At 38.7% G+C, this 20,921-nt stretch overlaps 3 protein-coding genes and 1 non-coding gene across 6 annotated transcripts; 3 read left to right on the top strand and 1 right to left on the bottom strand.

Annotated features, from left to right (window-relative positions):
* Positions 1 to 1,135: 1,135 nt before the first annotated feature.
* Positions 1,136 to 6,741, bottom strand: nat15 (N-acetyltransferase 15 (GCN5-related, putative)). Its single transcript, XM_026347547.1, has 7 exons — positions 6,458 to 6,741; positions 5,553 to 5,668; positions 4,412 to 4,541; positions 3,754 to 3,850; positions 3,124 to 3,358; positions 2,744 to 2,909; positions 1,136 to 2,661 (listed from the first exon to the last, which is right to left on the bottom strand). The coding sequence occupies exons 2-6, from the start codon at positions 5,660 to 5,662 to the stop codon at positions 2,753 to 2,755; spliced, it is 729 nt and encodes a 242-aa protein (XP_026203332.1). The 5' UTR covers positions 5,663 to 5,668; positions 6,458 to 6,741; the 3' UTR covers positions 1,136 to 2,661; positions 2,744 to 2,752.
* A 2,677-nt stretch (positions 6,742 to 9,418) lies between these two features.
* LOC113153671 (deoxyribonuclease-1-like) lies at positions 9,419 to 13,352 on the top strand. Its single transcript, XM_026347385.1, has 9 exons — positions 9,419 to 9,521; positions 10,366 to 10,504; positions 10,629 to 10,717; positions 10,875 to 10,958; positions 11,821 to 11,936; positions 12,257 to 12,369; positions 12,499 to 12,653; positions 12,734 to 12,827; positions 13,277 to 13,352. Exons 2-9 carry the CDS (start codon positions 10,367 to 10,369, stop codon positions 13,325 to 13,327), a joined length of 840 nt encoding a protein of 279 aa, XP_026203170.1. The 5' UTR covers positions 9,419 to 9,521; position 10,366; the 3' UTR covers positions 13,328 to 13,352.
* trnap-agg lies at positions 11,039 to 11,110 on the top strand. The gene has a single exon. It is a non-coding gene; the product is annotated as a tRNA-Pro (tRNA).
* Positions 13,353 to 17,341: 3,989 nt separating the features above from the next.
* Positions 17,342 to 20,849, top strand: LOC113153679 (deoxyribonuclease-1-like). Of its 3 annotated transcripts, none has more exons than XM_026347416.1 (8): positions 17,342 to 17,487; positions 17,986 to 18,074; positions 18,283 to 18,366; positions 19,517 to 19,611; positions 19,787 to 19,896; positions 20,035 to 20,189; positions 20,275 to 20,368; positions 20,487 to 20,849. In XM_026347416.1, exons 1-8 carry the CDS (start codon positions 17,350 to 17,352, stop codon positions 20,535 to 20,537), a joined length of 816 nt encoding a protein of 271 aa, XP_026203201.1. In that variant the 5' UTR covers positions 17,342 to 17,349; the 3' UTR covers positions 20,538 to 20,849. The 3 variants fall into 3 exon arrangements, with proteins under 3 accessions (XP_026203201.1, XP_026203192.1, XP_026203183.1); XM_026347407.1 differs by having other exon boundaries at positions 20,032 to 20,189; XM_026347398.1 differs by having other exon boundaries at positions 19,787 to 19,905.
* The last annotated feature ends 72 nt before the right edge of the window (positions 20,850 to 20,921 follow it).

Below are 20,921 nucleotides of genomic sequence, written 5' to 3'. Positions count from 1 at the left end.
TATAAATATTCTAGAAACTCAACAACACATCAAATTACTTTAAAGGGAAGTGATCTATACTTGCCCTATAACTTGTGTCCAAATAACATAACTAATACTATTAACTCTTTTGCTGTGCACACAGCCAGTAAAGGCAGAGCTGTACCGTGTAACAGAAATACTCAAGTAAACTACAACTAAATTGGTCTTAAGGACAATACTTGAATAAATAAGTTACTTACCACCTTCAGAAAAAAGTTATTTTGGCCCAAAGAGAACCCAACAGAAAAAGATTTTGCTTTGCTTCACGGTGATTGGGCATTTACAGTACGATACTCCTAGATGTGTAAATGCAATAAGTCAAACCCCTACGAACGGGCAGTCAGCTGTTGCGCCTCTGTCCGCCTGTAGATTCAGTTCTGGTCCTTCAGACTTGCTCCCAACAAGAGCATCAGCTAAATAACAACAATGTAATGTACAATGCTGAGAACTGGGCTCAGAAAGCAAATATAAAGGAACAGGAACCCACTGATTAATTATTACATGCTCCTTTCTTTTCCCACTATTGAAATGTCATCATGAAACAAGCAGAAACACTTCTTAGTGTTGAAACCAAAATCATTAAATATGCTCTCAATATAAAACAGGGCTGAGGCTTAAGAAGAAAATCAGCCAACTTCCTTCCTTCTCTACAAGTGCTTTAGAGATACATTGTTTTTGACCGGATGCTAATACTGCTGCCGCGCCTTTGAGGCACCACACGTTTTATGTTACATTTATTTAAAGTGCCATTCCACTTATTTACTCATTGTGGGGAATAGTAGTCATCCTATGAAAACAGTTGTATATTGTCATCTGTAGAACTGAAGAAGCTGTCCCTGATGATCCTGTAGAGAAGGGAAAGTTGGTATTTCCAGAGACAGCTCGATACATGAAGTTGAGATTGGATTGCCATTTACAGTGGAGAGACTCTAAGGTGCATGATGGGGGATTAAAGTCCAGCAGTTTTAGGGCTTGACCCATAATAGGTACTTAGGTACTACAGGTCAGGATATGTTTTGCAAATAAAGCTCTCCCTCTCTCTCTCTCTCAAGTCTCACCAAATGTAAAAGTTGTGTTAAGTTCCCCTTCAAGACAAACAACTGATACCATGATATATTGTGAAAACAAGGCTCAGGTTTATGACAATATAATATGACAATCACAATGAAAACATCAGAACAACGTAAAATAGTCACACAGCAGGGGCCGTCGACTGACGCAGTCTTTACAATCAATCAAATGAAACACATTTATTGCATACACAATATCTGAAATGGACTACTGGGGTCAACTGCTCAGGGCTGTTAAACTGACACACTTCCACCTTTTAACAATAAATGCCCATTTTTCCACAGAGAGTCACAGAGACGTACTCACTGACATAAACAATGCATCCAAGTTGTAATTCATTAGGAAGTGCAACAGAAGACAATAAAATAGAGAAACTACAATCTTGCTCAAGTTACCAGTCAACACCTTGGGTGAATTTCCACAAACAGATCTGACCAAGATTTGGCACTTAAAAGGTGCTAATTTCAGATCTTGTATGCGTCTACTGTATATAAATACACACACAGACAGGCATAAACACCTGCATCCATTCAGGCATGGTAACATTACCTTATGCGTCTCATCTCTTGTACAACATTAAAATCTAATCTGTGAAGTCTTTTTAAAATAATTTGTCTACATTGGCAGCAGTTTTACAGCCACAGAGCAGGCAGACAGGACTGCAGCCAGTTACCATTTAAAAAACTCTAAAATATGGATTCAAGAACCTCTCCCTAAGTCTTGTGTGGATTATACATGGACAACATTTTGAAGCAATGTAGAAAGGCCACGACTTAACATACGTTACTGCCCAGCTGCATTGCATCTCAAAGTTTCCTGCGTATAATTAGAAGTACTCTATCCTACTAGCCTATTAACACAGCTAGATTCACAGTCCAGTTTAAGTTAACCTATTCTTGAGTGTATGTCTTACAAACTGGAACAGATACTGGATGATTCATTCTCTACTCAAACAGAAAAAATGCATGGGTTGTCTTTTAGCTTGGCCTACTGACAGCTTAATAGACATACATGTACGTATTGAGAGAAATTTATATATTAGATTAGTATATATAATATACAACCAGTATACATAGTCTTTGTGATAGTAGTGGACAGGATAAAGGGAGACAGGAACGTAGGTAGGATTTGAACCTGTAGTCTTTGTAGGGTTCCCTTTGTGTGCGTGTTTGTGTATGTGTTGCAACCCTTCCACCACAATGTGTTTGCTGTGCGTTTGCCTGGGCCAACATATGTGAACCGGGTCTTCCACTCTGATCTACTGCTTGAAAGCGACTCTGACACTCCTTGGCTTTGGTATGACAGGGTAAACAGGTTGTTTTTCGAATGGATATATAGATAGAGAGAGAGTAGAGGACTACAGCTGCAAACCTGGATCTTGTCTGAACAGTGTCAAATGTGTACTGAATCAGGAGTGACATTCTGGTATGTGAATGGTCAAACACAAGTTGAACCAGAGACCTGCTTCATACACAGGGTGTGGAAAGTGGTACACAGTTGAGAATGTGAGTGCGTGCACATCTTGGTGTGTACAGGGGAAGACTGGTGAGAAACGGAACAGTTGTGCTCCTGAAAAAGAGATGACAGTGAAAATCAGAAATATATGGCTCGATAAAGCTAGACAGAAAAAAAAGTTCAACAAACAACTCACCATAGTGTGTCACATTGTTCGGCTGTACTGTATGCCAGTCTTGGAGGCGATGTTGGACCAGGGCAGCAGGGAGCGCAGCAGGGACTGGGCCTGTCGGTATAATCTCTGTGGAATGGAGCAGGGACTCAGGCTGGCCAGAGTTGAACCAATGTGCTGGATATAGTCAGTGAGGACAAAAAAAGTTAAGGAAACATGCAACAACACGTTTACATATGGTATCTAGTTTGACTAATTTGTGTAATTGTCATCTGGGCATGACATGTTCTAAAATCAAGATGTTACACATATGAGCGAGTAACGTTGAGTAGAGAACAAATACACCCAGTCCACTAAGCAATACTGAGTAAGTGGCTTCTTTTCCTGCTTCCAAAAAAGGATATAATATTGTCCAGGGTGGATGACCCCCATTGATGTAGAGCACATATGTGAATCCGTCTTTGAGGACGCCTCGAATGGAGTAGTAGTAGGGCAGGTAGTGATGCTGCCTGAAGTCCCTGTTCTCATAGAAGTGGATGGCAGTGTTGTTGGTGGTGAGGACGTGCAGGTAGATTGCCTTACAGTGGTCCTGGGCTGTTGTCGAGATGTGCTCCTTCAAACTGTCCAGCAGTAGGGAGCCTTAATGATGGAGACAGAGCTCAATGAGTAGCTGTTTTCACATATGAACTCTGGACAACAGCTAGAGAATCAGTTCAGGACACCGTCCAGAGTTACTCTTTCACACACATAGCACACAAGAGGACACTGTCTCTGTCAGACTAGTTCTCACTTGAGGGAAATAGTCAGTTTGGTTTTGGTGAGGGGTGTCCCTGGGTACAGCGTGTAGAAGGCAGAATCTAACATAAAAAGTAAACTGCTTACAGCACACTGCAGCTGTTTTCGCATTTTAATGAAGCATTAAGTGTGATATGATGATAAACTGATCAGTTTAAATGTTAATTTACATATTCTGTGAAGAGAATCTGAGGAGGTTATGCTAAGGTTTGTGTGGGTACAGGGACAGGAAGCAGTACCTATGCCATGTTTCCTGAACTCTTTGACCACTCCCAGGCTGAGGATGTAGGCTACCTGTGTGTCCACAGGGAAACTGGAGGCCAGGATGTCCCCATCCTAACACACACACACACACACACACACACACACACACACACACACACACACACACACACACACACACACATATATATATACATACACAGAAAGACACAGAGAAGTGAGAGAAAATTAGAGATTAAGACACATCATACTCTTACATAAAATGATAATGATGATGATTAAGACTCTTTTACCATCCCCAGTCGATTTTGAAACGAAAAACTGCATTCATGTATTGGATTGAAACGCATTATTTGAAAGGAAGTGGCAACATATTATAAAAACAAAGAAAGAGAAGCAGATGTCTGATCCCAGCCCAGTGCAATAAATCTATTTGTAGCCTTTCATACACAAGCAACACAAGACTAGTCTACATTTATTTGTTATCTTATAACAGAAGGAACCAGGGTTTCTGGTTCATCTAATTAACAGACTAAACCCAGACTATTTCAATGACATTTCCAAATGACAGCTCAGTGAGAGTGAATACACAGCACCAATGCAATTTAAAAGAATACAGCTTTCAAAGCACTTTGTTTTACGTGAGCAACTGTGTAATGCCGCTAAACATCTCACCTCTTTGTGTACTTTGGTCCGGCTTTTGATCTCAGCCACAATCATTCCCACGATGCCGCCTCTGAAGGTGGCAGCGAGGGAGAAGAACTTCTTGTTGGAGGTGATGTCCTGATACCATGAGTCTGGGTACCTGGAGTCAAAGATCAGTTGGGTTACATTTACATTTAGTCATTTGGCAGAGACTTTTATCCAAAGCCACTTACAAGGCAAAGACAGGGTAAGCGTAAGCAGGTCTTTCCTAAGGAATAAATACTTAGAAGGCATCAAGTTCAGTCTCTTAGCATTAGTGCATAGTATAGTGATCTAAATTTGCAGACTCTGTAAAGAATAAAGCTCTCTGATGTTTGATGGGGTGACTGAGGAAGACATAAATATGAAAAGTGGCTCTATTAAAGGAAGTATTGAATCATATGCTATATTTCACTTATCAAGACGCCACATTATATTGGACATTTAGTTGCACATTTAGGAACTGGTATTTTTCTTCTGGCCACTGAGTCTAGCAGGTTCAAAAATAATGCATTGTTCAAGATGGGAAATATGAAAATATTGTTTTCTGATGCGAAACTGGCTTGAAAAAGCCTGAATTATTCTGGTGTACAGACATCAAAAACTGGAATGGTTCTTCAATGCTTTCTATTTTTGTGTCAAATGCACACAAAAGAAGTCAAGATGGTATGAACATTTAAAGACGTGATTATGAAAGTTGTTGCAGTTTGTTTGGAAAGGGTAACCTGATTTATTTAAGTCATTTATCAAATCCCCCATGAACTACCAGGAGTCATATATCTGCAGTTGGTACAATTCTCAACTGACTAACTGATTGTGAGTGCACCAAAATGCAATGAATATTTATGACGCAGTCATGTCAACAAATGAGTGTGCACAAATGAGTGTGCACAAATGCAGTGAATAAGCTTACAGCACACACACATTCAAATCAGTGAAAAAAAAAAAACAAATGTGTTTATGTTAGTTCCTTTAAGTGTCTCCCTACTAGTTATGCACAAAGGTTCAACAGTAAACTTAATAGGGCTAAAATGTAATTTATAAATGTAAGACTGGATCAGATTTAATAAAATGCAACAAACTCTCACTCTCAATCAGGTTCTATAAATAGCTTGCTGAACATGATTCTTACTCGATCGGGAACCAATCCCCACAGAGCAGTTTGACATTCTCTATGTCATCGTGGCAGAGGAAGCGGAGCTGGACTTCACTGAGAGCTGTGGGAGGCACCACGTCACTCATTCACACCTGCACAAACCAACAGAGAGCACAGAGAGGTCTCAGTGAGTCACAGTGTTGGCAACTCCAGTCTGGACAAACAATCAGGAGGTCGTGCTCAGAGAAACCTGGAATTTTTTTTTAAAAAACGTGACAGACTAAGTTCACTGAATAAAATGTGAGTAAAACTCCAGACTTTTAATAAATGTTCATCCACACTATGTACAGAGATTTGAGGAAGACGATTTAAACAAAAGTGAGTAGCAGTAAGCATTACGTGAATCAAAATGGAATTCATCTAAATCACCCTGTTTATATTACAAGAAACAGTGACTTGCATTCACTATTGTGTGGAATGGAAAAGCGAAAAGTCAGCGTGTGTTTTAGCAATTTACTAACTGACTGCCATCAATTCAACAACTTTATTTGCATTAAAAAACTAAATTTAATTTAAGTGAATTTAATAGGCAAAATGAATTACCAAGTCATATAGACACAGCTAAAATATATATATATATATATATATATATATATATATATATATATATATATACACACAGTGTGAGCATATACATCTCATATAATAGACGTTAACAGACAGTCTTCACAGAGGTTGAGCCTGCTTCTACTTTACGTTATGTCAGCACTTCTTCTAGCTTTGTACTAAAGTTTAAATGTTACTATTGTACTAACACGATGTCAAAACGAGAAAAGAAAACGCAGAAACTTGGTGAAGTCGGTTCTTACAACCATTACAGTCGTCTGCTAATTAGCTCGCAAGCTAACTCTTGCTATCGCTACGTTGCTAAGCTAACGTACCTTGTTTCAACACCCGGACCGGAGGAAAGTCGAGGAGAATTATATTCCCTGGGTTTCGGTGTTTTCAGCAACTACTCCGGACACAGCATGATAAAACACCAGGTTATTCCCGACTCTCAAGGCCGTTTCATTACACAGAGTGCTAAGCTAGCAAGAGGTATCTGCGCTTGATGACAGCTGGATGTTTTCTTCCGGTTTCTGGACATAGAGCTGTACACCTAGATGCTGCTTGACCCCGCGTCTGTTCACTGGTGTCGATGCGTCAACTCGGCCGCCATCTTGGTTCAGGTGGTCTGCGCCTCCTAATGCATGTCAGGATACGGAGCAGAAGCTTAGTCACACTCCCCCTGCGTAATTTACATTTTAATATTAATAATATAACTATTATTATTTTAATATTAGTAGTTTCGTATTATAATATAATTATTTAAACTTTATTATTATCCAATCATTATAATATTATTATTACTGTTTGTCTAGATGTACCTTCTCCTCAGTGTTGCTGTCCATGTCTTCCTATAACTTTGTTTTTTGTTTTTATTTTTTGTGGCAGGCTAGAAACAAAAACGTGATACGTTATTCTGTAGTGTTTAGTAGCTATATAACGTTTTAATTTAGACATAACTTAAGCCTAAATTACGGTCAGTGTCATATTAATGTGATGAAATAGAAGAAACACTATAATGTCAATGTCAAATTGTTTACGTATTACATGTTCATCAAATAAAGCTTCGTTGTCACTTAATGTTACCTATTATTTACTTGGGTGCTGTATATCAAATTCAGCATGTTCGTAACAATAAATATTCTAAGGTCACTTCTCACCTCTGTCATTGTTTTGCATTTCCTCTATTAAAGCCTCTAAAACCAGCAGAAGTCTGTTGTTGTCCATTACTTGAACCGTTTAGGACACAGTCCTGATCCAATATGGCGGCGCGGCAGACGCATCCCCGACGCGGCTTCTACGTGTCTATATCGATGGTTTCTGGTCGCTACACGTCACTGTGAAGCGTTTTCTTCTACTGATTTCTAGGTTACTATCAAACATGTTAGTGGTTTACTGCAATCTAGTGGACTGAAGACAAAAACAAAACAAACAAACAAATAAACAAACAAACATAAAGATTTACTCCTGTACTGGATTCTGTTCCCCTTGATAAACTAGAGAAATAGTATCAGATCATGTCCAGCAGAATTAAGTGTTGAAAGAATGATGAAGCTTAAACCTTTAAACTGTAAAATGATTTGACATCGTCACAATTTTATTTCTGTTAATCTAGTCTTAAGTTATAGAAATGTGTTGCTCATGTTTTAAAGTGAGCGACATTACTTTACATTTTAGTTTCTATCCAGGTCTTCAAGGAACATCATTTGGCACTTTTGCAGTTCATGAAAGTAAACACAGCAATCACAACACATTTTTGAATGAAAGTGCAATTTATTTTTAGGTCAAGCAGATGAAGTTTGCCTCAGCTGTCACCGCATCCACCTGAGAAAACCACAAGCTGCTGTGAAAAGCTTTGGAAAAAGTAAAAAATAAGAAAATCACATTTCTTCAGCGCAGAATCATTTTCAGCCAGTGTACAAAGGTCGAACATTAAACACAATATGTGCCTGCCCTCTGTGGTTTAAGTCCTGCTGGCTGAGGTTGTCCAACATGGCTGCCAAGTGTACTTCTGCAATAAGAAATCTTAACAAATAATTAAACACTAACTTTTAATCAGTTAATGGACACTTTTGATTTAATATAGAAATAATCAGGTGTCCGGACAATTTAAAAACACACACAAACACAAGTGTTTGATTCATAATGGAAAATGTTTCCTTTTGGCATAAAAACCATGTAAATATGGCTCAATAGAGCAGAAAGTTTCCATCACACATGACCTTAAATCAACTCCATTTGTTGTGTATTCATACCATCTGTTGCCTTCTCACCGCTGCTGCAAACACAGCAGTTTGAAATAGCCTTTGTTGGACGTGTGTGCACACTCAAGTCACTTCAGTCTTTTGCATGAGGTCGTACTGTGACTGTATTGTCAGTTTTAGGTTTTATTATAGTATAATACATACTGCATACAACAAGTGCACACTTGTATATGTATTTCCATTATTTTTCTATAATGTGATGCATGTATTATTTTCTTATCCACTACAAATGCATGAGGCCTCATTGTGAATGTTTGCATTTCCCCTGTTTTATTAAAAATGCATTTCAAGTACATATAGTATTAGGGGAAATTGAATAATGTCATTTTTAGATTTACTTAACATTAGAGATACACATGTCTAAATACTCACGTAGACTCTTCATGTCCACATACTCAGTCTAAACACCACACAGTGTTAGCATAGCCATGCTCTATTAATCATTACCCTGCTTTGAATGTGGAAGCTGAATAAACATGCGTATTTGCATAAAACAATTTCATTTGCAATTGGTCCTGACTTGAACTTTATGTTTTCAGTCTAGTAAGAAATTCTCACAATGAAAGCACACTGACCCGCACTTTTCCTTACAGCTAATGCAGATAATGGCACCAGATGAAAAGTCGAATCATCTGTATTTAGTTGCAGCCAATACTCCAGCTCCTGACCACTGGGTCAGTTTGTCTTTTTATTTATTATCCTCCCATATTGTGTTTAATGTTGGACCTTTTCTTGCTATTTGATGCTGCATCTGAACATAACATGACAATCCGACCGTAACTCTTTTCATATGTACGCTGTGATTGAATGACAAAATAATCTTAATACTTCTGTAATGTTTTTTTTTTCCTGTGCCCGCCCTCTGTGGTTTAAGTCCTGCTGACTGAGGACGTCCAACATGGCTGCCATGTTATCACACCTGAAAACCTTGTACCCCCTCCTCAGCACACCTCCTCTCTTCAGCCCTTCACAGCCCAGTCACGTGCACCTGCAGGTAAATAAAACACAGCACACACGAGAGGCACCATCAGTGGTTCTGCTTGTAACAATTGGACCAGTGGACCTTGACAGACGAGGCCTCTGTGCTCTACCTACTATAAGCCGACGGGTTTCCCACATAGACTCACTAAAACAGGTAGATATGCACTTCTGACTCTTTTTTAAATGGGAAAGTAGCAGCTACAAAGGTCCTTTATAGACGATATTTACAGCAATAGCATTAAGATGAATTGGATTAATAGTTAATACCATAAAGTAGTTTTTTGTTGAGACTGTAAGTCAGTGTGACCTCGCCTGCTCTATGTTTCTGTTCCTTAAAAGCAAAAAACATTTGTACGGTTTAACTGGTGTTATGATAACAGAGGATGTGGTTTTACTGTGTTTGACAACACAGGACTAACCACGCTTTACCATGACCTCTGTGTTTCAGTTTTACATTTAATGACCTTTGCCCCACAATCATTTCCACACAAGCTCTAATAATAATACAGTGTAACCAGGTGGACATGATGATGGGTAATATTTTACCCAAAGTAGCATATCAAACACTACGCTGCAGACCTGCACTTAGATAACGAGCTAGGAAAAGAGATCGTGCTGTCATGTGTGCAGGAGTGCAGGTGTTGCACCCGTCTCTCACTTCCACAATGAAGCTAAGAAGGAGGGGGCTATGAGGGTCATGTCACTTATCATGCAAGCGCAATTGCAAATAATTAAAAATAGACCCTATTTATAGAAGTTTGCAGAAGTTCATGTCCTTTGTCGGACTGAATCAGACTCATCTGATTTTATTTTGATGTGTATACATTTGAAATCATTTTTATTAACTTTGTTGTGCACAAGTTGCAAAGCAGCTCTTAATACACTGGTTAACTTGCTACAGCTATGTCTCTGGGTCGTCTCTGGGTCGTCTGCACACATCAATTTCATTAAAGCAATGAGCTCTAAATGTCCATGTCTGACCTCTTTGGCCTGTGCAGGATGCGTTTGGTGTGTGCTTTGTGCCTCTTTTTGACCCTGCTGCATCTGTCTGCCGCTCTGCTGCTGGGCTCCTTCAACATCAGGGCCTTTGGAAACAAGAAAGCCTCCAACAGCACTCTGATGAACATCATCAGCACGGTCTGAAACATCACTGTTTATGCATTTTGCACCCAGAATTCCTTTACAAATACCCATATCTCAGATGTAAAGATGATCTCTCTTTTATCACATATGTCTTGTGCTTTTTTTGGTCTGTTGGCAGATTGTCCATCGCTATGACGTCATCCTGATCCAGGAAGTCAGAGACACCGATCTGTCAGCAACCCAGATGCTCATGGAGCATGTCAACAAGTTAGACGCAACTTTTAAAAAGAATATACACAATGATTATTATACACGCTCACACTCCCAAAACATGGCAACCTTTATGTAGATATTCGTAGAAAGCTGAGATCCTCACATTGATTTTAGACAAAGTGTTTCTCTGTGTGTTTGTCTGTTCTTCCAGAGGTTCTCAGGTCAGGTACAGCCACATCGTCAGTGAGCCTCTGGGTCGCAGCTCGTATAAGGAGAGATATCTCTTCCTCTACAGGTACACAGAGAAAATCAGTGGTACGGTAAAGCTGTCTTTTGTAGAAATGTTTGGTTGACACCCCCCAACAAGTTTGTCCTGGCTCGTTGGTCTAGGGGTATGATTCTCGCATAGGGTGCGAGAGGTCCCGGGTTCAACTCCCGGACGAGCCCTAGCTCTTCATCTTTCCTTTGGGGCTCAGGTACAAACCCCAGGGTGAGTGGTTCAATTGAAACCCTGTCGTGTAGCACTGACATACGGTCCAACCACAATTTCCCAATTTTTCATTATTATTAAGTGAACACAAATCAATTGGATTCAACTCTGCTACTGTGAGAACAACAACTCTAACATGCTCCGTTACAAGTACACTTTTACACACATCATCTGAGGAAGGTTTTCAGTGATGTTTTAATATATGGATGACTTCATACTGGCTACAGTACATGTCCAGTAAACTGATTCTATCTGTGTATTTCTACTCCTTAAACTATCTGTCTTGTTTAACTCGACATTCAATAGGTTCTCCATATGCTGTACAGTCAGACTAATATAATTAGACACTCATTTGTCAGTTTATTAGGTACACTTAAATGAAAAGTCCACCAGTACCCCAGTGATGTTAGCTTAAATATAACAGAAACACCTCTCTGTATTTTCTGGCCCATTGCCATTAAACAACAAATTCCAACACTTGTGATGGGACCCAATGTATAAAAATGGCCTGATGATTTCTACAATTTTTTTTAACTCCTTCTCCTCCTCCCAAAAACGGTGTCACTGTTTAAGCACAGGATTTGTCTGGGCTTCGGTTAATCTAATACGGTGGCTGGTCTTACCACAGCAAAAATGATATGGTTAAGAGTTGTCTGTGCTTTTCCAGGGAGCAGATGGTGTCCGTGGTTAAAGACTACACCTATGACGATGGCTGTGAGTCCTGTGGGACAGACACCTTCATCAGAGAGCCATTTATTGTCATGTTCTCCTCCACAAATACTGGTAGGCAGAGGAAGCGTGAATGATACTGTCTGAGTCAAACCCCAGTGAAACAGATTTTCTTATTTGTTAGCCGATCTGCTGAGCAACTGAGGTCACACACAGTCAGTCTCCTGATGCCCATGCCCCTCTGACATAACCTTATTCTGTATGTACATGCTGTAAAATGACATCACTAAGATTTGTGTCAGCCTAATAGAGTTCTCGTGTGTCTAACCAAGGTAGTAATATGCCATAGCTTCAAACACAGCCATACCTATTGCTCTTCTGTTTCTCTTTCTTCAAGGATCCCTCTTCCACCTTCTCTTTTTCCTGTTTTTTAGCTGTGAAGAACTTTGTTCTGATCCCCCAGCACACATCTCCAGACAGCGCTGTGAAGGAAGTGGATGCTCTCTATGATGTGGTGGCTGATGTCCGAACTCGCTGGAACACCAATGTAAATCTTCTCTTCAATTCTGCAAAAAAATCTATATTGATTTAGTGGAACAGTGCACGTACAGGTGGAGTGTGGGGGATTCATCTGGTAAAATATGAATGAACGAACTTAATCATGCTCCCCCTGCAGAACATAGTGCTGCTGGGTGACTTCAACGCAGGGTGCACATATATAAAAGACTCAGACTGGCAGAAGATTCGCCTCTTTACAGACAAGACTTTCCACTGGCTGATCACAGGTCAAGCCGACACCACAGTGACAGACACTAAATGTCCTTACGACAGGTAGGACACATGTCCACATTAAAACACACACACATCCACAGACACCCACTGTAACTCCACCTCACAGTGCGTATTTGCAGGATTGTGGTCACTGCTGATATGATGAAAGGAGTGATGCAAAACAGTGCTGAGGTCTACAACTACATGACTGAGCTGAATCTTAGCCAGAGTCTGGTAAGAACAACTACAATACATATACAATACAAACATAACAACAAGGCCTACGAAGTGCACCTGCTGCCGTTAATGTCGTGGCTGAATCACTTGTTCATTACAGACAAGCACAAAGAGGGTTGGAAGCAGACACTGCTTTTCAGTTTTGTGTTAAATTCCTCTTTCAAGGAACAGATAGGAATTGGCTTCCTATTGCAATTGTTCCCACTTTCATCTTAACTCAACATAAAGACTGGAAGTAGGTCAATATTATATCAATGATTTAAAAATGGTTATAAGATTTATAGTTAACATTAAAAAACATTGTAACGCATGGCAATGTCAGTGTAAAAGGTTTTAGATTTATCTTGGCCTACTTTATAGTACATAATAAAGCACAATCACCTCTTCCATGCTTAACTGTGCACACAGAAGTCTATGTCAAACAATGTTTTCTTTGTCTTACTCAGGCTCTGGATGTCAGTGATCATTTCCCTGTGGAGGTGGAGCTGACTGGTTAATGCTGACTCCAGCAACAGTCTACAGTCTACACACCAAAAACCCATCAAGTACAAGACAGAAATGAACAACTCTGTGTTAAAATTGTGTCTTTTTTTTGTAACAAGCACTAAAGAAAAAAAGGGTTTTCACAGACGTGAATAAAACCTGAGGCACATGAAAAAGAAATCTCCTTTACACTATGTACTAAAGTCTGTATGGATTTGGAAACCTCTTTCTACTGAAGAAAGGTGGGACATTTATTCAGAATACCTATAACAAATGAAAGAACATTGTTCATTATAGTAGTGTTATATTTTGTATTTACATATAGTTCTTTGGCTGATGCTTTTGTCCAAAGCTACTTACAATTGAGGTACAAAGCAAAGGCAGGGTAAGTGTAAGAGGGTCCTGTCTAAGGACCCCTACTGGAGGGTGGCATATTTCTTGAGAGAATGGAAGACTGTTTAATGTTAGCTCACTAAATAGCTAACTATAATAGAAACAAACCATTATTTCCATAGCAACAATCAACCATAACATTAAATCCATATGGTGGTAACAGTGAAAGTAAAGTCATAAATAGCCTCTTACATCAGAGGAGGGACCAGTTGTTCATGAGTCCCAAAATGCAATGCTTGAGTCAAGTTCAAGTTGTTAATGTTTCCAGTTTTACTATATGTGTATTTTTCAAAGAGCTGTTTCTCCTTTTGCATTCTATTCAGATTAATAGTTAATATGGTTTATAAGCATTTTATAGTGGGGCTTAACTAAGGGTTGACTGTGGCCACAATAACAGCATCTAACTTTGCTGTTACTAAACTCTGTCACCCTGCAGATGAATATGAAAACTTAATCAAAGCATTTTTGGATTTTAATTCAACACAAACAATTTAATGTTAAAAAAACACAACAGATGTGTACTACACTTACGCTAATCCCCCTTAGCGTGTTAATGAGCAATTCCATTATGTATTAGCATCAAGCTAATAGTCTACTTTTTATTTTTTATTTTTCATTGTCATTTGTCTAGGATGGGAAAATGTTCAATCATACTGTTGTAGATATTTAAATGTGCTGTCAAGTGGTTGATTTATATGTCTTTTCTTTTTTATGTTTTGGTTTTCCAGTGTTTTTATATGGGAGGCAAATAAACAGTCTGAACTAGCAACTCTTGTCTCTTATTTGGGAAACTGTTCACCTATCTGCCAAATTGGACTCCCACATTCAGGGAGGTTGTGACAGGGATGCATTAAAAGAATGTCTTTGTGTCAATTTTGCACAAACCTCAAGTTTACCTAATTACAGTAACTACTTCGATTTTGGTAGTCAAGCTCAAGTATGTATATTAATTATGAGTTCTACCCCATAGCATTGTCTAAATGACAACTTGCATCTTTTAGAAAGAGGATTTAAAAGCCCTGTAACTTTAAAATAATTAATAAAGGTTTTAACCTACATGCAGGCACAGTAGTACTGTGTACATGCAGTACATACAGTGGTGTACTGGTAAGCACTCTCACAGCAAGAAAGTCCTGCCTGACTGTGTGGTGTTTTCTCCATGTCTACGTGGGCAGACATGCACTTACACTTCCGATTGAATCTGATCCACAACTTAGGAGATAGCACCTTTTGTTGAAACCACCCATTTTTTATGTGAGCAAAAGTACTGGAACATGTTACTGAATGTGTTTTGTTGTCCAGTTGTGTCCTATTACATTGATCATTCAAACAATAAATAACGCTAAATGGCTACACCCAGTTTTACATTTGGGGTTTGCCTGTTCACACTGCGGTTATAGTAAGAGGTGTGAAAACCAGAGAGCTGTCTATGGGTGAAAAACAAGCAATTGTGAAGCTGAGAGAAGATGGAAAATCTGTCGGAGCCATTGCACAAACATTAGTGCATAGTGATGGTCAGAACAACAATTTGAAATGTCCTGAAGAAGAAAGAAACCACTGGTGTACTGAGTAACAGACGTCAAACAGGTAGTTACATCAGCAACAACCTTCAGAGGGCAGGAGTAAAGGAATCACAGTCCACTGTTCCCAGAAGAGTTCAAGTACAAATGTACAGATCAAGACCAGAACAGAACATATAAACCAAGAAGAACAGGAAGTCAAATCTGGAATTAGATGAAAGGTACAGAAACGAGCCTCAAACATTCTGGGACGTTTTATTGACTGATGAGACAAAGTGAAACACAGTGGAGGTAATGTCATGGCTTGGGCTGCATGGCTTCTTTTGGGACAGACTAATGAAGGTATTGGGAGATCTATCATCATGTAGCAAGATAATGACCAAAAACACACAGTCAAAATAACAAAGAAGTTCATCAGGGGCAAAACGTGGAAGGTTGACTTAAACCCTAAAGAGCATTTTATCTGCTGAAGAGGAGACTGAAGGGAGTAACCACTCAAAACAGCATCACAAAAGAAGTATGTAAAAGATCTGGTGATGTCAGTGGGTCACAGACTTGATGGAGCTGTTGCAAGCAAAGGATTTTCAACTAAATGTATTTAGTCTTATCCACTCTAATCTGTTTTAAGCATACATGTTCCAATACTTCTGCTCACATTAAAAATGGGTGGGTTCAAACTAAAGGTGCCATTTTCTAAGTTAGAAAATTTGGTAAGATCCAGACATAAAAACCTGGAAATAAAAGCTGAAATGTTGATCTTTTGTCTCATATTCTATGTTGATGTCAAACCCAAATATTGTTAGTCTACAGCAAAAAATAAAGGAACCGACCTCACGGTTTAGGTTTTTGTTTAGAGAAAATGAAAGTTTGACCTTATAATAGCACAAAATTACGAGTAAACCATCTTGAATTAATCATGAAAAGGGAAAAGAATATATGATACATTCAATGGTTCTTGAGACGTGGGATTCACACAGGCAGGCTTTGGGCTCTTTTTCTGGTCGGTATTTGTGTTTTTATATTTATATCTTAGTGAAATATGTACTTCTACAATAAAAATGAAGTAAACTTGTGATGTGAGCAATGTGGTCAAATATGAGATGTGGTCAAATGTGAGATGTCAAATGTCAGATGTGGTCAAATGTGAGATGTAATCAGCAGCTTCTTTGTAAATTTGTCAGTTACTTCTTCCTCTCTTGCTTTAATGCCTTATATGGAAGAAAAACATTATTTTAACTGAGGAGATAATTCTGCAGAGAGATCACGTGACAGTGAGTGTGTTATAAAAGATCTGTTACTGAGCGAATGCTTTAGACGCAGCATAAAGATCCTTCAGACAATTACTTTCAACTGTTGGACGTTTCTTCACCAGATATAAGTTATATTACCAAGATACTGCTCTTCCTCTTCGTCACTCAGTCTTTCAGGTACAGCTATGCACCTCTTACTCTCCTGCAAAACAAGTTAGACGTAAAAAAACACAGGTGATAATGAGTAATTCTGTAAACATTTGTTCTACTACTGGTTATATGGATGAATTGCTCAGTAGTACTATGCTATAAACCTGCACCATATGTCGCACTATACACAGTGACTGTAACGCTAATTTACTGATTCTGCTGTATTATTAATGCAATCTTTCAAAAGATTGCTGTTCGTCCTTCCTTCCTGTTACAGTGGCAGAAGTGAACATTGTTCTGTGCAATTGAATTTGGAGAAAGGGAGTACCCCTGCAGCAAACTCACGCTACATATTATTCCTTTGAATTCTAAATAAATTCATCATTAATTGTGAAATGCAGTCAACATGTTTTAGCACTCGATTGTAACTTTTCATATTTTCTTCCTGCAGATTACAGGTTTTTATTCTGCAATATAGTTCAGTTGTAAAGTAACCTATCCACAGCACAGTACTGTGGATAGCATCGCTGCTTAAAAAGAAAATCTTTTGTTGCTGGCAGTCTTGACAAAAAGAAAAACAAACAAACAAACCAAAGAACTACAGTAGTACTGACCTTTATTATAAATATTGATGTTGTGATGGCAGGATTAGGTGACAGCAACGCAGCTAAATCTTTTTTTGTTCATCTTTTCTTTTTATACATGTGACCTGTTTGGCCCAGGATGCGTTGGGCGTGTGCTTTGAGTCTCTTTTTGAATCTGCTGCATCTGCTGACCTCGCTGAAGATTGCAGCCTTCAACATCAAGTCATTTGGAGTGACTAAAGCTCAAAACAGCGCAGTGATGGGACACATCAGAGAGGTCTGAGACCTTCCTGTTTACTATTTAACTCCCAGTATTCATATGTTCTCATCACAAATACCTACTTTAGATTTAAAACAAAATAACACTGAACACCAAGTTGTACACAGTATATTGGACACTGATTGCCTAATTTCCAACACCTTTTAACACAGAGTAAACTTCAATGCTTATTGATTGCTCAAGTGTGTTTGAAAAGCAAGAAAACGTAAAATACCAGGTGGGGGGCTAGCAATTTTAAATTTATCTTTTATCTGTTGTTTCCTGCCATTTAGGGACAGGTTCCAATTAAACTATTACTTGTTACACGCCTGCACAGGTGCTTTATAAATTACGTGGGAGGCATGGCCAGGCAAGCTGGAGTGCCCTGACATTAGCAGGTCCTTCCCCATAGAACTGGAATATATAATAAATCCAGAGACACAACATAATACGCAGTAATACATACTATGATATTCCATTGATCAGATATGTGCTGTTTCTTTGGGCCTGTCACAGATTGTCTGGCGCTATGACATAATCCTGATCCAGGAGGTTAGAGACACCTACGGGGAAGCAATCAATACACTCATGAACGTTGTCAACAGGTGAGACACTTCTTAGCTCATAAATGATGTGTGAGCTTATATATGTATATGTGTACATATATATATATATATATATATATATATATATATATATATATATATATATATATAGATAGATAGATAGATAGATAGATGGATAGATAGATAGATGGATAGATAGATAGATATTTATTTATGTATATTTATTTGTTTATCTCTGTCTTCCCAGTGCTCCACCGTCCACATACAGCTACATTTCCAGTGACCCCCTGGGTGCAACGTCATATAAAGAGAGATATGTCTTCCTGTACAGGTACAAACAGAGGCAAAAAAAATTATTAAAAGTTTTCTTTGGAGAAATTGGGGCGACTTGTTTCGAGAAATGTTGAGACCGCACAACAACGATCAACCTTTCGCTTGTCTTTATCCCTGGTCTCATTATGAGAAATGGCAGTATGACTGTTAGGTGAACATCTAAAGGATGTCAAGACAGACACAGGTTTACAAAATGAATACGTCATTAAATGGTTTGAAACAGTCAAATGAAAGGAGCCAAATCATTGTGACTATAGCAAGCAAATGTGTTGGGGGGCATAATGAACTTGGACACAGCACATTTTAAGTTTTTGTTTAGAGAAAATGAAATTCAGACCTTATGATGGTGCAAAATAACCAGTAAACCATCTTGAAAAGGGAAAAGAATATATGACACATTCAATGGTTCTTGAGACATGGGATTCACACAGGCAGGCTTTGTGTTTTTTCTGGTCTGTATTGGTATTTTTATTTTATGTCTTAGTGAAATATTTACTTCTACAATAAAAGTGAAGTAAACTTGTGATGTGAGCAATGTGGTCAAATATGAGATGTGGTCAAATGTGAGATGTTGTCAAACGTGAGATGTCAAATATGAGATGTTGTCAAATGTGATATGTCAAATATGAGATGTGGTCAAATGTGAGATGTCAAATGTGAGATATTGTCAAATGTGAGATGTCAAATATGAGATGTGGTCAAATGTGAGATGTCAAATGTCAGATGTTGTCAAATGTGAGATGTCAAATGTCAGATGTTGTCAAATGTGAGATGTAATCAGCAGCTTCTTTGTAAATTTGTCAGTTACTTCTTCCTCTCCCTCTTGCTTTAACACCTTTTATGGAAGAAAAAGATTATTTTAACTGAGGAGATAATTCTGCAGAGAGATCACGTGACAGTGAGTGTGTTATAAAAGATCTGTTACTGAGCGAATGCTTTAGACGCAGCATAAAGATCCTTCAGACAATTACTTTCAACTATTGGACATTTATTCACCAGATATAAGCGATATTACCAAGATCATGTCACTCATGTAGTAAATCTCACAGAATAAACAGAATTTAGTTCAGTCATCCCACTTAGAATTAAAAAGATGATCCAATGCCAAAGTAAAACAGATGTCATTTATAGGTGCCTTATGCTTGCAGGGACCAGATCGTGTCAGTGGCTAATTTCTACACCTATGATAACACGAAAAAGGACTTTTCAAGACAGCCCTTTGTTGTCAGGTTCTCCTCCAAAGGTAGGCACTGGAACAGTGGAATGTAATATAATGCAGATGCAACTTATGGACTCACATTCAAAACAAACTGCTTGTACCATACAGATGTAAGTAAAGTCTGATTTCATTATAGTATATTCCACAGGCTACAAATTTCTAACTTGTCCCACTTTGCTCCCCACTCTCTGTTTTCTAGCTGTGGACTTTGTTCTGATCCCCCAGCACACATGTCCAAGAAAAGCTGTGGACGAAGTGGATGCTCTCTTTGATGTGGTGGCTGATGTCCGAACTCGCTGGGGCGCCAATGTAACCAGTGTAAATCCTCTCTTCTAGTCTACAAAAAAATCAATAATGATTTAGTGGAACAGTGCACCTACAGGTGGAGTGTGGGGGATTCATTTGGTAAAATATGAATGAACAAACTTAATTATGCTCCCCCTGCAGAACATCATGCTGCTGGGTGACTTCAATGCAGGGTGCACATATATAAAAGACTCAGACTGGCAGAGGATTCGCCTCTTCACAGACAAGACTTTCCACTGGCTGATTGGGGACAATGTCGACACGACAGTCTCAGGCAGTAACTGTCCTTATGACAGGTAGGATGTGTATTGTAAGAACACTAATTATCCTAACAGGTGTACACACCCACTCTTGACTGAACCTCTTATTGTGTATTTGCAGGATTGTGGTCACTAATGATCTGATGAATAAAGTGGTGCCAAACAGTGCTGAGGTCTACAACTACAAGACTGTACTGAATCTCAACCAGAGGGAGGTAAGAACAACTCATTTTACTTTAATCCATATAGAAACAATGGGCAGGATGCACAAATGCGCCGCCTGCACGGAGTAACTTAACACCAGCTGAATATCTGGTTTTTGTTTTCACTCAGGCTCTGGATGTCAGTGACCATTTCCCTGTGGAGGTGGAGCTGACTGGTTAGTCCTGACTCCAGCGACTGTTCTACAGGTCTCCAGAATAAAACCTCTTGATAGTCCAGTGAGAAACTCTCAACCAACCACAAACCCATCACGTAAAGGACAAAAAGAAACAACTTTGTGAAAATTGTGTCACTGCCAACTTATGTTTTTTGGAATAAAAATGTTTTCACAGAAGTAAATAAAACCTGAGGTACATGAAAAAGAAATCTCCTTCACAATATGTACTCATGTTATTTGATTTGGAAAACTCTTCCTACTGAAGAAATGTAACTGAAACAAATTAAAGAACAATGTTCATGACATTTTTCCCATTTCTAGTCACATACTGTTTAACAGACAGTACTATTATATTTTATATGTACTTACTTTATTATGTTTAAGAGCCC

This window comes from Anabas testudineus, chromosome 8, assembly GCF_900324465.2.
Source record: "Anabas testudineus chromosome 8, fAnaTes1.2, whole genome shotgun sequence".
Lineage (NCBI taxonomy): Eukaryota > Metazoa > Chordata > Actinopteri > Anabantiformes > Anabantidae > Anabas > Anabas testudineus.
Note: the sequence above shows the minus strand (reverse complement) of the source record. Positions and strands in the feature narration are given on the sequence as shown.